Source organism: Budorcas taxicolor, chromosome 6, assembly GCF_023091745.1.
Source record: "Budorcas taxicolor isolate Tak-1 chromosome 6, Takin1.1, whole genome shotgun sequence".
NCBI classification, from domain to species: Eukaryota; Metazoa; Chordata; class Mammalia; order Artiodactyla; family Bovidae; genus Budorcas; species Budorcas taxicolor.
The window spans coordinates 21797810-21815548 of NC_068915.1; the positions used below are offsets into that span (position 1 = coordinate 21797810).

Below are 17739 nucleotides of genomic sequence, written 5' to 3' on the forward strand. Positions count from 1 at the left end.
AGAGTGATTTGAGGGTCTACTGTGCCTGATATTATCTAAGTCTCCTGTATACACTATGTAATTTAATGTCATTTTTACCACATAATTATACTCTACATTATGTTTATTATTCCCATTTAGCAAAGTAAAGAAACCTAAGCGACTTAATGACTGAACAGAAAGCTATTCCTTTTTAATTTAGGTTTGTTTTATTTGTTTAATGTTAATCCATGTTGTGTTTCAGTATGATACAGATTCTGTATCTGTGACTCCAGTCAGATATCCAGCAGTACAAATTAGCTTCAAGTTACACGTATTGAACAAAAGACAGATGTTGAGCGAGCAAGGAGGGGAGGGGTGGGGCCCAGGGGGAGAGGGAAAGAAAAGAAACAAAGAATTGAACATGCACGCAGGCTTTTCCATACCACCTTCAATGCTAACCTGCATCAGAGGGAGAGTAAAAGTAGGCAAGAATGAACAGCCGTGGATTGTTGAACTGTTACCAGCACTATGCTTTTCAGCAACATTTCAGCAGTTTGAAATACTTACAGCAAAACCATTACAATAAACTCCCCAAACAACCTTTTACCACCTCAAGTTGACATCCAATTAATTTTAAACACAGGTATAAAATTCAATTAAACAATTAGAAAAAGGGGAAATGATACCACATACACCTCTATAGTGTGATTAACCTTTCTCTTAGATGCTTGCATCACGTAAAATTCTAATGGCTTTCGAATGAATGTAATTTCCATTCTAATGGTGATCTTGCCACATCTGGCAAGAGACAATACAGTAATGCTGAAAAAGCCTCTATGCAGTCCTGTTAGTGTTCTTAACCTAAAAGCTGGGACTAGAAAAATCCACAGAAATTCACTCTTGCCTTTAAGAACTTTTGAAAACTGTGTAAAAAAAACAGAAAACCAGCAGGACGGGAACCTAAATTCTGAGACCAAATGTAAAAGTCAGATTTGGTGTTTCTCAGTGACAATGAGGGAATTTCCAAGAGGGGTGGGATGGGAAGGTCTAGGGTGGTCAGAGATAGTTTCTCTTGTTGACTTTTATGTCTCACAGATTTTCATCTTCCACATCCTGCAGTGCTTCCTTATTCTGAAGTCCAGTGTCAGATTATCACGTAATAACTGCATGATAAGTGTAGAGTTTTTATAGCTTTCCTCACTCAGCATGTCCATTTCTGCCATTGCATCATCAAAAGCTGCTTTTGCCAACCTGCAGGCACAGTCAGGGGAATTAAGAATTTCATAGTAGAATACAGAAAAATTGAGAGCAAGACCTAAGCAAATGGGATGTTTTGATGGACATTCTGTCATTGCAGTATTGCTGCTGCTGCTAAGTCACCTCAGTCATGTCTGACTCTGTGTGACCCCATAGATGGCAGCCCACCAGGCTCCCCCATCCCTGGGATTCTCCAGACAAGAGTACTGGAGTGGGTTGCCATTTCCTTCTCCAATGCATGAAAGTGAAAGTGAAGTTGCTCAGTCGTGTCCAACCCTCAGCGACCCCATGGACTGCAGCCTTCCCATCCGTGGGATTTTCCAGGCAAGAATACTGGAGTGGGGTGCCATCACCTTCTCCAATATCACTAGCAGCTTTATAAGCCAGTAGGCTGTTCTCTGCAGCCTCCTTCCTGTCATTTCCTGTGGCAAATTCAGCCTAACACCTGTGGCAGTCCCCTTTCATTTTATAAGAGAAAACCCTGGACTCACCAGTGTTAGCTGCTCGAATGATGTGTCCAGTACATCCAAATTGTCACAACAGATTAGCTCAGTCTCAACCATTTGTTAATATTCCTGAATCATTTTTAGTTTGTCTTCTCCTCCCTTGTTTTCTTCTTTCTTCCCTTTTAAAATTGTGTACACTTTGAAATTTTCATTTATAAACATTTATTCACTTATCTCAGATCCCACTCCAGTACTCTTGCCTGGGGAATCCCATGGACGGAGGAGCCTGGTAGCTTCAGTTCATGGGGTCGCTAAGAGTCGGACACGACTGAGCAACTTCACTTTCAATTTTCACTTTTCACTTTCATGCATTGGAGAAGGAAATGGCAACCCACTCCAGTGTTCTTGCTTGGAGAATCCCAGGGACAGGGGAGCCTGGTGGGCTGCCGTCTATGGAGTCGCACAGAGTCGGACACAACTGAAGTGACTTAGCAGTAGTAGCAGCATTCACTTATCTATCTGTCCAAATATTCAACAACTATTTGCAGTCACTATTCAACAGTCAAGCTGACTACTATGGATAATTTTTTAGGTGCTAGAGAACACTGAAGAATAAATCACATCTCCAATGAGCTAAAATCAAAGTATGAGCATAATTCTGTTGCAGCACTGAAGACATAAAAACAAACTCTGGATAGAGAGAGGAAGAGAATCTACACTGTCGTTCTGTAATCTGAGTGGAAATTAAAGGATGGATGGAAGTTTTCCAGCCGTAGAACTTTAGAATAATGTATGAGCAAGAGAAAATCACTTCAGCAAGGAAACCAGCATGTGAACAAACCTGAAATTATATCTGAGCTGGATAATTTCCATTTGTCAATTCAGATCTACTCACTGTCTATTCCACTCTTTTTTCTGACCCTGCCTACCAGGCTGACTACTTCTATAGACTCACTATATCAATAGCGTCTCTTGTTCTCTGGCCTTTTCTTGGCTTTACATAATGTAGACCCCTGGAGGGCATGGCAGGAAGAAGATAACTTCTGAGATATATGTACCACTCTTGCCTTTCAGTTTTGCTACAAATTGGCTAAGTCTCCAGCTGTACACATATTTCTTACCAAGTACTTCTTCCTAAGGCTTCATCTCTTCACTTCAGATTAGAGGGTCCTGAATTTACATACTAAAACAGTGTCTACTCTGGCCAGAAGCAAAGTGGAAAATAGTAAAATCTGTATTATTTCAGGTAAATAATATTTAATATAAGCAAGCAAACATTTGAAGGCTGCAGTGTCTTTATACCCAAAATTTTAAGTGTGTATAAGCATATAAAGATCCAGAAACAGAGCTTATTAAAAAGGCTAATGAAAGGAAGAATTATACCATATACCAAGAACAATTACAAAATGGAAAAGCTTACTTACTGAGAGTAAGCAGTTATGTCAAAGAATTCTGTTTTGCAAAAGATATCTTTCTGATGAAAAAGACCCCTTGAATCATATCAGAAAAAGAGGTAAATGATAAAGGAAAGTGATCTAGTATTGCAGTGAAAAGGAAAACTAATAAAAGATGGCATTAAATGTGAGCTTCTGATGGATATAGGGACTTCCCTAGTGGTCCAATGATTCAGACTTTGCCTTCCAACACAGGGGGTTCAATCCCTGGTCAGGAAGCTAAGTTCCCACATGCCTTGCAGCCAAAAAAAACCCAAAGCATAAAACAGAAGCAATATTGTAACAAATTCAATAAATACTTTAAAAATTATCCACATCAGAAAAATATCTTTTTTAAAAAGTGACTTTAAAACTTCCTTAGGTGATATGCTAAGCAGAAGAGTGAAGAATCCAATCATAGCTATTTTTGGGAAAACAAGTCATACTAAGGGGGCTCTAATATATCTGAGAATCTGTTTGGTGAGGGAAGAATGGTAGTGAGCTCAAACAAACACCTAGAAAAGTCGAATGTGATCATATCAAAGATATATATTTATTTAAAGGAATCATAAAGTACTGACAATCATTTGAGTAAAATTATATCCTGGATTTGATCATTTTTCTTCAAGGTCCAAAGGGTCTTTATTTGCAGACCCTAAGGATCCATTTTCTTCCTGTTACTGTTGAACAAATTATTATTCCTAGAGAGAGTTGCAGAATAGGAAATACCGATGCCACAGTGAATTTCTAATCACCAATTTCAATCACCAATTTCTTCAGCAGTACCTGGCACTTCCACCTATTTCTTTGGCCAACTGGCTCTCCCTTTCTGCAATATTTCAACATTTCTTTGTCTTCCTCAGTCATTAATGTAATTTAGTCTCCAGTGGTGATACTCTGTCCCAAGCAGCAATCATCTCTCACCCAAACAAAAACAGTAATGAGGTAACTTACTTCCCTGCTTCCATTCTTTCCCTCTTTCAATTCATTCTCCAGGCTAAAATCTGATTACTCTCCCTTCCTGATTGAATCACTTCAATTACTTTCGAGAGGACAAAATTCCATGACCTACACTACAACTTCATCTCAAATCACTTTCCCCCTTCACTTTCAGCATTTCAATTACTTTAGCCTTCAGGTCCTCAAGTGCACATGGTTCTCCCACCCTTACCTATCAAATTGTAACAAACCAGAACAAACTGGGTGACTTAACAGAAATTTATTTCTCACATTTCTGGAAGCTAGAAGTCTTAAATCAATGGGTTGGCAAGGGTCATGCTCCTCTGAAGCCTATGAGGAAATTCTGCCTGCCCTTCCTAGCTTCTGGTGGATTGCTGGGGTCTTTGGCATTCCTTGGCTTGTAGACACATCACTCAATCCTCGATCTTCATGTGGCATTCTTTCTGTGTTTCTGTTTCCAGAATTCTCCTTTATGCCTTATATTGAATTAGGGCCCATCCAGATGACCTTATTTTAATTTGATTACCTATATAAAACTATTTCCTGACAAGGTCACCTCCTATGATACTGGGTATTAGGACTTGAATGTATCTTTTATTCAGATCAGTTCAGTTCAGTCGCTCAGTCGTGTCCGACTCTTTGCGACCCCATGAATCGCAGCACGCCAGGCCTCCCTCTCCATCACCAACTCCCGGAGTTCACTCAGACTCACGTCCATCGAGTCAGTGATGCCATCCAGCCATCTCATCCTCTGTCGTCCCCTTCTTCTCCTGCCCCCAATCCCTCCCAGCATCAGGGTCTTTTCCAGTGAGTCAACTCTTCACATGAGGTGGCCAAAGTACTGGAGTTTCAGCTTCAGCATCAGTCCTTCCAAAGAAATCCCAGGGCTGATCTCCTTCAGAATAGATTGGTTGGATCTCATTGCAGCTCAAGAGACTCTCAAGAGTCTTCTCCAACACCACAGTTCAAAAGCATCAATTCTTCGGCGCTCAGCTTTCTTCATAGTCCAACTCTCACATCCATACATGGCCACAGGAAAAACCATAGCCTTGACTAGATGGACCTTAGTCGGCAAAGTAATGTCTCTGCTTTTGAATATACTATCTAGGTTGGTCATAACTTTTCTTCCAAGGAGTAAGCGTCTTTTAATTTCATGGCTGCAGTCACCATCTGCAGTGATTTTGGAGCCCAAAAATATAAAGTCTGACACTGTTTCCACTGTTTCCCCATCTATTTCCCATGAAGTGATGGGACCGGATGCCATGATCTTCATTTTCTGAACATTGAGCTTTAAGCCAACTTTTTCACTCTCCACTTTCATTAGGGGGACATAATTCGACCCATAAAATCACTGCAGATGGTGACTGCAGCCATGAAATTACAAGATGCTTACTCCTTGGAAGGAAAGTTATGACCAACCTAGACAGCATATTAAAAAGCAGAGACAATCCAACAACACATTAAAAAGATCATACACCATGACCAAGTGGGCTTTATCCCAGGGATGCAAGGATTCTTCAATATCCGCAAATCAATCAATGTAATTCACCACATTAACAAATTGAAAAATAAAAACCATATGATTATCTCAATAGATGCAGAGAAGGCCTTTGACAAAATTCAACATCCATTTATGATAAAAACTCTCCAGAAAGCAGGAATAGAAGGAACATACCTCAACATAATAAAAGCTATATATGACAAACCCACAGCAAACATTCTCCTCAATGGTGAAAAATTGAAAGCATTTCCCCTAAAGTCAGGAACAAGACAAGGGTGTCCACTTTCACCGCTACTATTCAACATAGTTCTGGAAGTTTTGGCCACAGCAATCAGAGCAGAAAAAGAAATAAAAGGAATCCAAATTGGAAAAGAAGAAGTAAAACTCTCACTGTTTGCAGATGACATGATCCTCTACATGGAAAACCCGAAAGACTCCACCAGAAAGTTACTAGAGCTCATCAATGAATATAGTAAAGTTGCAGGATATAAAATCAACACACAGAAATCCCTTGCATTCCTATACACCAATAATGAGAAAGTAGAAAAAGCAATTAAGGAAACAATTCCATTCACCATTGCAACGAAAAGAATAAAATACTTAGGAATATATCTACCCAAAGAAACTAAAGACCTATATATAGAAAACTATAAAACACTGATGAAAGAAATCAAAGAGGACACTAATAGATGGAGAAATATACCATGCTCATGGATCGGAAGAATCAATATAGTGAAAATGAGTATACTACCCAAAGCAATTTACAAATTCAATGCAATCCCTATCAAGCTACCAGCCATATTTTTCACAGAACTAGAACAAATAATTTCAAGATTCGTATGGAAATACAAAAAACCTCGAATTGCCAAAGCAATCTTGAGAAAGAAGAATGGAACTGGAGGAATCAACTTGCCTGACTTCAGGCTCTACTACAAAGCCACAGTCATCAAAACAGTATGGTACTGGCACAAAGACAGACATATAGATCAATGGAACAAAATAGAAAGCCCAGAGATGAATCCACACACATATGGACACCTTATCTTTGACAAAGGAGGCAAGAATATACAATGGAGTAAAGACAATCTCTTTAACAAGTGGTGCTGGGAAAACTGGTCAACCACTTGTAAAAGAATGAAACTAGATCACTTTCTAACACCACACACAAAAATAAATTCAAAATGGATTAAAGATCTAAATGTAAGACCAGAAACTATAAAACTCCTAGAGGAGAACATAGGCAAAACACTCTCCGACATAAATCACAGCAGGATCCTCTATGATCCACCTCCCAGAATTCTGGAAATAAAAGCAAAAATAAACAAATGGGATCTAATTAAAATTAAAAGCTTCTGCACAACAAAGGAAAATATAAGCAAGGTGAAAAGACAGCCTTCTGAATGGGAGAAAATAATAGCAAATGAAGCAACTGACAAACAACTAATCTCAAAAATATACAAGCAACTTATGCAGCTCAATTCCAGAAAAATAAACGACCCAATCAAAAAATGGGCCAAAGAACTAAATAGACATTTCTCCAAAGAAGACATACGGATGGCTAACAAACACATGAAAAGATGCTCAACATCACTCATTATCAGAGAAATGCAAATCAAAACCACAATGAGGTACCACTTCACACCAGTCAGAATGGCTGCGATCCAAAAATCTGCAAGCAATAAATGCTGGAGAGGGTGTGGAGAAAAGGGAACCCTCCTACACTGTTGGTGGGAATGCAAACTAGTACAGCCACTATGGAGAACAATGTGGAGATTCCTTAAAAAATTGCAAATAGAACTCCCTTATGACCCAGCAATCCCACTGCTGGGCATATACACCGAGGAAACCAGAATTGAAAGAGACACATGTACCCCAATGTTCATCGCAGCACTGATTATAATAGCCAGGACATGGAAACAACCTAGATGTCCCTCAGCAGATGAATGGATAAGAAAGCTGTGGTACATATACACAATGGAGTATTACTCAGCCGTTAAAAAGAATTCATTTGAATCAGTTCTGATGAGATGGACGAAACTGGAGCCGATTATACAGAGTGAAGTAAGCCAGAAAGAAAAACACCAATACAGTATACTAACACATATATATGGAATTTAGAAAGATGGCAATGACGACCCTGTATGCAAGACAGGAAAAAAGACGCAGCTGTCTATAACGGACTTTTGGACTCAGAGGGAGAGGGAGAGGGTGGGATGATATGGGAGAATGGCATTCTATCATGTATACTATCATGTAAGAATTGAACCGCTAGTCTATGTCTGACGCAGGATACAGCATGCTTGGGGCTGGTGCATGGGGATGACCCACAGAGATGTTATGGGGAGGGAGGTGGGAGGGGGGTTCATGTTTGGGAACACATGTAAGAATTAAAGATTTTAAAATTAAAAAATAAATAAATAAATAAATAAATAAATAAATAAAAATCCCCTAAAAAAAAAAAAAAAAAAAAAAAAAAGCAGAGACATTACTTTGCCAACAAAAGTCCATCTAGTCAAGGCTATGGTTTTTCCAGTAGTCATGTATGAATGTGAGAGTTGAAAAAGAAAAGAAAGAAAGCTGAGCACTGAAGAATTGATGCTTTTGAACTGTGGTGTTGGAGAAGACTCTTGAGAGTCCCTTAGACTTCAAGGAGATCCAACCAGTCCATCCTAAAGGACATCAGTCCTGAGTGTTCATTGGAAGGACTGATGTTGAAGCTGAAACTCCAATACTTTGGCCACCTGATCAGAAGAGCTAACTCATTGGAAAAGACCCTGATGCTGGGAGGTATTGGGGGCAGGAGGAGAAGGGGATGACAGAGGATGAGATGGTTGGATGCCATCACCAACTCAATGTACATGAGTTTGGGTAAACTCCAGGAGTTGGTGATGGACAGGGAGGCCTGGCGTGCTGTGGTCCATAGGGTCACAAAGAGTAGGACATGACTGAGCAATTGAACTGAACTGAACTGAAAACCCCACCATTTGCACAGGAATTTTCCATGTGTTGTTTGTTCTCTCAGAAATCTTTTTTACAACCTTCCCCCTTCTGCTACCTTGCCTAGTCACCTTTTCAGGTTTCAACCCAGAACTCTTTTCTTAGGGAGAACTGATTGATCATCTAAATGTTTTTTCCGCTAAATGCACTAAAACAGCCATAAACATTGCCTTTGTAACACTTATTATATTTGTAATTTTAAACTTGTTAATGAGATTATTTGATTAGTATCTACCTACTTCACTCAACTGTGAGTTCTGCAAAGGTCATTTTTTCTCACTGTTGTATTACTGCAGCGTCTGGAATGTTACAGCAGGCGTCCAATAAATATTTGGTTGAATGAATGAATAATAGATCAAACCAAAAATGACAAAAATGTCAGCTTGAAGTTTTAAAATTTCTACTTTCACTTAAATGTTGGTGAGAACATAAATTGATTGCTTGCTTCCATACAGTTTAAGTGAAACAGTATTCTACCTGTAGGAAATAATTCCTCTAACACTAAACTAATAGATTGTTTTAAAAAAGATCACTGAAAACTTTGCAGTTTATTTTGAATTGTCCATGCTGAAGTGGCTGTACAGGACTTTAAACCTACTCATGTCACTCAACTTCTTATTTTAGTCTCAAAATAGCAACTGTCTAAACATTCAAACTGGATTCATAAATTTCCAGTACAAGCAAAAAAAGCAAAGATTATGATAGGATTGAGGAATATTCAGTTCAGTAAAACATTTATTGATAAGTTGTGTGTCTGACTCTGTAAACACCATAATGCAAAACTTCAGTATAATGAGAGAAATGGCATGGTGAGCTACAGTCCACAGCAGGGGGAACAGAAATAACCAACCAAAATTATTGCCTTTATATATTTGACATTTGTCTTTAATGTTACACATAAATGTGTGAATTTACAGACAAAATGTGACTTCTGATTCTTTGGAAGACATATACCTTATATATTTCTCTTTCTCTTCCATAATTCCTCATATGAATAGTTATATTCCAAGCTATAATCTGTACCTATATAGACTTCAAGGATTGGCAGAACTGGCTTAGAATTCGAATTCTTACCATCTTGGACATTTTTAAACAATGTACTTAAACTTTAAGCCTCAAGTCTTCTTTTCTGTAAAATAGAGATAGTATTATTTGATTTATTGAACTTTTCTGATTGTTAAATATATATATGTATATACATATATATACAGTGTGTCTGTGTGTGTGGGTATGTAATAAGTTGCCTGGTTATGCTTAGCAATCAATACACATTGCTAGAATTAATTTTTACCAACATAAGCATGAGAGGTGAATTTTAAACAGTTTTCAAATTCAAACGTATGCATTTTATTTTCTTTTTTAGGCAGTGTATTTGCTTAAACCAAGGTACTGTTTTACTGTTACTTTTGTCATATCTAACATTCACTTTTGCCTAGTAGATGTCATTGGAGAAGGAAATGGCAACCCACTCCAGTATTCCTGCCTGGAGAATCCCATGGAGAGAGGAGCCTGGCGGGCTACAGTCCATAGGGTCCTAAAGAGTCAGACACATTAGCTGTCATATATAATAAATTAAGAATATTTTCTTTAAGTAAATTACAACTAAAGCTAATATTATGAATAGTATATAAGTACCAATATATCACTGAAGATCTAGTTCTACCTAATAGTTGCAAAAGCAAATAGCAATAAGCAAATTAATGAATTACTCATGTTGAAATACTTATTCATAAAAGTAAATGTTTTTGGTTTAAGTAATATTCATTCTTTGATAAAACTGTTACCTTTGAAAAACACAAAATGGTAAACACTAAAAGTAGTATGATTAAATAATATGCTTTATTGAGAGAAATGCCAAGATACAATTAATTTAGCATACATTATTTTCTACTCTGACTATTGGCCATAAGTTGGCAATGAGCCATATTATCCAATTTAAAACTAGAATTTGATTCTCCCAGACATAGTGTTACTATTTTACCAAGTGAATAAAGCTTGACTTTTGTTACCATATTCAAACAGTTTCTAATTTCCCAAAATGTTGCACTCTAAAAATAATATGCGCTTAAGGTCCATCTAGTCAAGGCTATGGTTTTTCCAGTAGTCATGTATGGATGTGAGAGTTGGACTGTGAAGAAGGCTGAGCACCGAAGAATTGATGCTTTTGAACTGTGGTGTTGGAGAAGACTCTTGAGAGTTCCTTGGACTCCAAGGAGACCCAACCAGTCCATCCTAAAGGAGATCAGCCCTGGGATTTCTTTGGAAGGAATGATGCTAAAGCTGAAACTCCAGTACTTTGGCCACTTCATGCAAAGAGTTGACTCATTGGAAAAGACTGATGCTGGGAGGGATTGGGGGCAGGAGGAAAAGGGGACGACAGAGGATGAGATGGCTGGATGGCATCACGGACTCGATGGATGTGAGTCTGAGTGAACTCCGGGAGTGGGTGATGGACAGGGAGGCCTGGCGTGCTGCAATTCATGGGGTCGCAAAGAGTCGGACACAACTGAGCAACTGAACTGAACTGAACTGAACTGAACTGATGTTTCTTAGAGCCTTAAATATATTTTCCTATAACAATTATGTTATAGGAAGTTACGTAGACACTATGTAGATTTATATGATATAGTATGAACTGTTTTGGAGGTAACAGCATAACCTTAGTCAAACTTGGTTTATTCATCCTTATCTAAATCCTGAACCATGTCTCTGGATGCTTTTCAATGGATATGTTGACAATATCTTTCCTAGGGATTCCTCATCTTTGTCAATCATGTAGACATTATCTATATTAGTTCTCTAGAATTTTCTTTTTATAAACTTAAACATACACAAGAAAAATGGAGGTCTTAGGGTACATAACTCATGTTTTTTAAGCACTTAATGCATACATTTCTGATTCTGTTCAGCAGAGTTCTGATAATGTGCTAGGCACAGCACCAAATAATTGATACCTTTCACTTGTATTATTTCTATTGATCTTGACTTCACCAGTAAGAGGGGGTGTTCTTATTTCTATTTTTAAAAAAATAAAGTTGAAGTTCAAAAAGTTAAATAAGTGACAGGATAGGATTTGAACAGTGATCTGCCTGATTGATAAGACTATGCCATAATTACTCTATGCTGTCTCTATGCAAGCGAAATTTTTATTAATTTGTTTACTAGAAAAGAGATAACCATGGCCCTTGAAAGTCCTCTGAAACTCACTTTAAACTCTGCTAAGAAGAGACCCAACAAAATGATTTTATTTGTTTTTATACAGGTATATGGCCATCATTGACCCCTTGAAGCCCAGACTGTCTGCCACCGCAACCAAGATTGTCATTGGAGGCATTTGGATTCTAGCATTTCTACTTGCATTCCCTCAGTGTCTTTATTCCAAAACCAAAGTCATGCCGGGCCGTACTCTTTGCTTCGTGCAATGGCCAGAAGGCCCCAAGCAACATTTCACGTAAGTTAATTATCTATTATAATCTTCAACTAAATGCATTGAGCACTTAAGGAACTATAGGTTGGGAGCAACAGCTAAGCAGATAAGGCATAGACAGTTCCTTTAAGGGCTCAAATATTACTTTGGAAAAAAAACACATGAAAATACTATACTATCTGTATATAGTACAGTATGATATGATCAATTAGTTTGTATAAGTTACAGTGATTTCTAATTGGAAAAATGTGATGAAAATATGGGGTAGCTCTGGAGAGTTTCCAGAGAAGATGATAAGATAACTGGAGATGAAAGCGCAAAGGAAAACCAGGTTGTTCTGGATTAAGGAATGAGTGAGAAGGGTGGAACTGAAACCCAAGGTGTGGATTGCTCTTGTAAGAAGCCTGGCTGAAAGGAAAGGGAGTCTTGGTATGTTCCTGGTTGTGTTCCTTTCTTTGTTTTAGCATTAAAAACTTAAACGCTTAGGTCAGAAAGGAGATAAGAATGCTACATGTTAGACTTTGGTATTTCATATTTTGGACACACCTTAAAAAAAGCAAATTAGCAAAACAATTGTTTCCATTTTGTTTTTTATTCTGACCATTTAAATTTTATTTCAAATAAAATTCTTATTTAGTGATCTGGTTTTTTCCTTTAAAAACTAACAAATAATGCAAATACAATGATCATCTTTTAAAGCAGATATTTTATCAAACTCTGCTCTACTCAGAGTCCAGAGTTTTAAAGAAAAAGATTGAGGAGAGTTTATTAAAGGAAAAGCAGGCAGCAGTTATTAAACTGAGGACTGCATTCTTTCCATTATGTAATACTAATATATCTTATTTGTATGATAGCAAAACAAAATTATTCATAATAATAAAATTAAATTATTTGTTGACTGAATCAATTCACCACTGACTTTAACACTTAATAAGCTATCAGAAAGACAGCTTTACCAAATAAACACAGATATTGAGATTAGTATACCAAAATTTTAATTACTTTAAAGCCTTCCTAAGACAGTGGAAGTCACTCAAAAGTTTATACAAATTCTAATTTGGCTATTATATTATTGGCTCCTGTCTTAGTCCACCATAGTAATATTTTTATAATTTTTATTTAAAGCTATGAAATCCCAAAATTTAGTTTGATAATTTATAGTATAATGACTTTGACATGACTAATACCTCCATATGTTATTTACCAAATTTAATGATATAATCAAAATGTGCCAAGACTTTGATAAAACTCTCATATGACTCAGAACATCTAGTTACATTTTTTTCCTTTAGAGGAAGAATGATTTATTTCAAATATGACTGATGTTGCAAGATGTATGTAATAGATTTACACAGAAGAAAATGTATCAGTTGATCAGTTTACTCTGTGCCATCTCTTTTCCTCTGATTATCTGTTTAATTAGGTGAGCCTAGTGATTACCAAGCAAAGGAAAATACTCATCTTGAAGCCTCTAGGCAAGGGGAAATGTGCAGTTTAAACGAGCTCTGTATGAATGCTATAGTTTTCATATGTGAAGTAAAAATTGACAAATTTAAACTGGTAGTATGTCGATGATTGTAGATGACAATAGCTGGGACTTCCCTTGGTGGCTCAGTGGTAAAGAATCCACCTCCAATGTGGGACATGCAGAAGCCATGAGTTCAATTCCTGGGTCGGGAAGATCCCTGGAGGAGGGCATGACAACCCACTCCAGTATTCTTGCCTGGAGAATCACATGGACAGAGAAGCCTGGTGGGCTACAATCAACGGGGTTGCAAAGAGTTGAACACAACTGAAGCGACTAAGCACAGCACACAGTACAGGTGACAGTAGCTAGGTGTTTTGGTGAAATTGTGAAATGAGGACTTAGAAGAGAAAATGTGGGCTAGTCATTGGCATTTTCAATTATGACTTAAAATGGGATGAATTCAAAGTCTCATTATTTTACTCCAATATGCTCTTCAGCATGTGCTTTTCTTCTTTCTTGCAGTTACCATATTATTGTTATTATCCTGGTGTACTGTTTCCCATTGCTTGTCATGGGCATCACATACACCATCGTTGGAATCACCCTCTGGGGAGGAGAGATCCCAGGGGACACCTGTGACAAGTATCATGAGCAGCTAAAGGCTAAAAGAAAGGTACTGTTCCGTATAACTTTCCAGCATTTGCATAAATTGTGGTGCAACAGAGAAGGGGAAAAAAAATCTAGTTATGGCATTTTAATATATAATTTGATGCTTTACTCCTACTTTTATTTTTCCCCCTTCTTTCTTTTTTTTAAATTTTGCTTTTTGTATCTTCTATAAGCCACTAGTCATGTACAATAGCAGTTTATGATAAGAGTAGTCATTTCCTTACAGAAAAACTATTACCTTTTGCAGAATATTCTTAATTATACCACTAGAAACTTCTGAAATTTCACTGTAGGAGTCACAGTTGGTTGTATTTCTGCAGCTGTAGTTATCTTAGTCTTTTATTAAACAAAATGCCTCTGATGTACTATATAATCTTTCAGAAGTTCTATTTATCCCAGGAAAGGCATCTCTCTTAGTATGTGCTATAAATCTATAATATCCATTTATGTATCCCATTCTTCTTCTCTTCCCTACACCTCCCCACATTCCACCCCTATCCTTTATCTGGCTTCTACACAGCCATCTGATTAACAGATGAAGTTACATTAATGCTGTTGTACAGCTTACTGGGTGACATGATAAAAATTATTTCTGAACAATTCACATTAAGCAAGAAAACCTATAAGAATTATCATAGTGACATTTTAATAGGATTATTTTTTCATTGTTTCCTTTTCTGACTACTATTATGTGACTCAGTGAGTGAGATTTTTTATAATAAATTTGCATAGTTAAAAGGAATCTTAGAATCTCTATTCCATCTTTCTCTCTCCAAGTGATGAGTACCTAGTGCAAATCACAGAGGTTTTTCCAAGGATAAGTGAGACACACTGATTATGTCAATTACTATTATCCCATGTATGATTCATTTATTTATGTGGAACTATTACTTACCGACACTTACTTAACAACAATCAATCAGGTTTTTAAAACCTAGTATAGAAAATAGATTCTATTTTAACATTAATAAGTTTTTTCTCTGTTGACAAACAGACAAGACTTTATGTTTGGTTAGCATTTGATTGTTAGGTTGAGTATTTGAAAGCAAATATTTTTTCACATCAATTTAGTTATTTCAGCCTATAGTATACATAATTTCATTTTATTTCTCTTTGGGGAAAAAAAAACTAAAAAATGAAGTACACAATCCCACTGCTGAGCATATATATCAGAGAAAACTATAATTCAAAAAAAAAAGACATGCACCCTAGTGTTCCCTCCAACACTATTTACAATAGCCAAGACACGGAGAGAACTTAATTTTCCATTTACAGACAAATGGATAAAGAGAATGTGGTACATATGTATAATGGAATGCTACTAAGCCACAAAGAGAAAGTAACAATGCCATCTGCAGTAATATGGATGGACCTAGAAATGATGATACTAAGTGAAGTAAGTCAGAGAGAGAAAGGCAAATACCATAGGACATCGTTTATGGGTAGAATCCAAAATATGAATGAACTTATCTAAGGAGGGCATGGCAACCCGCTCCAGTATTCCTGCCTGGAGAATCTTATGGACAGAGGAGCCTGGTGGGCTACAGTCCACAGGGCTGCATAGAGTCGGACATGACTGAAGTGACTTAGAATGCACGCAACCACACACAAAACAGAAATGGACTCACAGACGTAGAGAACAGATTGTGGTTCCCAAGGAAAAGTGGGGGAGGGAGAGAGGATTGCCTGGAAGTTTGGGGTTAATAGATGCAAACGACTTCATTTAGAATGGATAAACAACAAGATCCTACTGTATAGCACAGGGAACTATATTCAATAGCCTGTGATAAAACCTAATGGAAAAGAATGTATATATATATAACTGAATCACTTTGTTGTACAACAGAAATTAACAAAACTTGTAAATCAACTATACTTCAATAAAATTTAAAAATAAAGTGCGCAAACAACCAAACTATATCTTTAGCACATTAAAAAAAAATAAAAGAATCGTAGAACTAGCAGAACTTCAGTAACATAATCATCTTAAGTGAACAGTTTCTCCTTTATTTTGATCCTCACTTTCTAACATCTTGATCATTCTGCAAGATACTCTTTGCAGGGGGCGTATTTTCTAAATAGCTATGTTTTAGGCATAATCACATTAAATAACTGATGTGATAGTCTACATTGCTGTTGTTGTTCAGTTGCTAAGTCCTGTCTGACTCTTTTCAACCCCAGGGACTGTAGCCCACCAGGCTCCTCTGTCCATGGGATTTCCCAGGCAAGAATACTGGAGTTGTCTGCCATTTTCTTCTCCAAGGGATCTTTCTGACCCAGGGATCAAACCCATGGCTCCTGCATCTCCTGCATTGGCAGGAGAATTCTTTACCACTGAGCCACCAGGGAAGTCCCATATTCTACGTACTATATTTCAGAATCACTTGTCTTTGTACTTCCTGCTTACTTTCTTGTCTTTTATTTCTTTCCTTTCCTACTAGTTTAAGCATTTTTAAAACACTTTTCCCCTATTCAATTCTACACAACTTAAAATAAGTTCAGTAATTATAGATTATAGCTCCTTTTCCTTAATATTGACGTAATATTTTTCTAGGAAGAGATAAAAATTTAATCTGAGTGTTCCTTTTTATTTTTGAGTTGAATCCCAGAAGGAACAAAAGAAAGAAGGAATATTTTTGCATTTGCCCCTCTATAGCAGATGAGAATATGGCATACATATTTCATTTTTACTGCATTACTCTGCAATTTCAAAGTATAAATATCAATTCAAACTGAGAGATTGATTCTTTTAGAATATTTCAAAAATTAAGACATATGAAAGTTCTACTCTATATTTCTATTTCTCAGGTTGTGATCTTGGCTGAAATAATATAAAATGACATCTATGACAAGGGCTTCTCATAATAAATCACCTTGTCCTTAGGTTTCTTTCACAGTCACTTACTGATATGACCATTATTAGTATTGTGAAAGTAACACTCATTTTGCCCCAAAATTTAAAGTTTCAAAATAAAAATAGCTCTTCTCTTAATTTTTTTTATTTAAAATTTAGTTAGTTCAGTTGCTCAGTCGTGTCCAACTCTTTGCGACCCCATGAATCGCAGCACACCAGGCCTCCTTGTCCATCACCAACTATATTGTCTAATGGTAACCCACTCCAGTATTCTTGCCTGGAAAATCTCATGGACGGAGAAGCCTGGTAGGCTACAGTCCACGGGGTCGCAAAGAGTCAGACACAACTGAGCGACTTCACTTCACTTACTTAGTATATTTTGGAATACTGTTATTTCTAGTAATTATGCTCTTTTCTTATATCAGTATGACTGTTTAGGTAAAAGATATGAATTTTACCCTGGATGGGCCATTTAATCATATGTTGTCTCCTAGAGATTGCATCTTTGATACTACAGATTGGACTTGAGAAATAAGAGAGTGTTGGTTACAAGAGAGCAAATTCATCATGACTCCTTGGAAAAAACAACTCTATAAACAACTCTGAGTCAATGTACTATTAATAAAAACAAAACAGCAGTTACTGATTGAGCTCCCCAGACACGTGAATAAGAATTAAAAAAAAGTTTAAGAAATTTTGGTCAGAATACTGAAAAGATCTTTGCAACTACTGGGAAACATTGCTGCCATTTCTCTTTTTCTCAAGG

At 37.0% G+C, this 17739-nt stretch overlaps 1 protein-coding gene across 1 annotated transcript in view; it reads left to right on the forward strand.

Annotated features, from left to right (window-relative positions):
- The window catches only part of TACR3 (tachykinin receptor 3), a 72991-nt gene that overhangs the window by 19949 nt on the left and 35303 nt on the right, over positions 1 to 17739 (forward strand). The window contains 2 exon segments of the mRNA XM_052642133.1: positions 11818 to 12006; positions 13973 to 14123. Coding sequence (XP_052498093.1) covers positions 11818 to 12006; positions 13973 to 14123 — 340 coding nt within the window.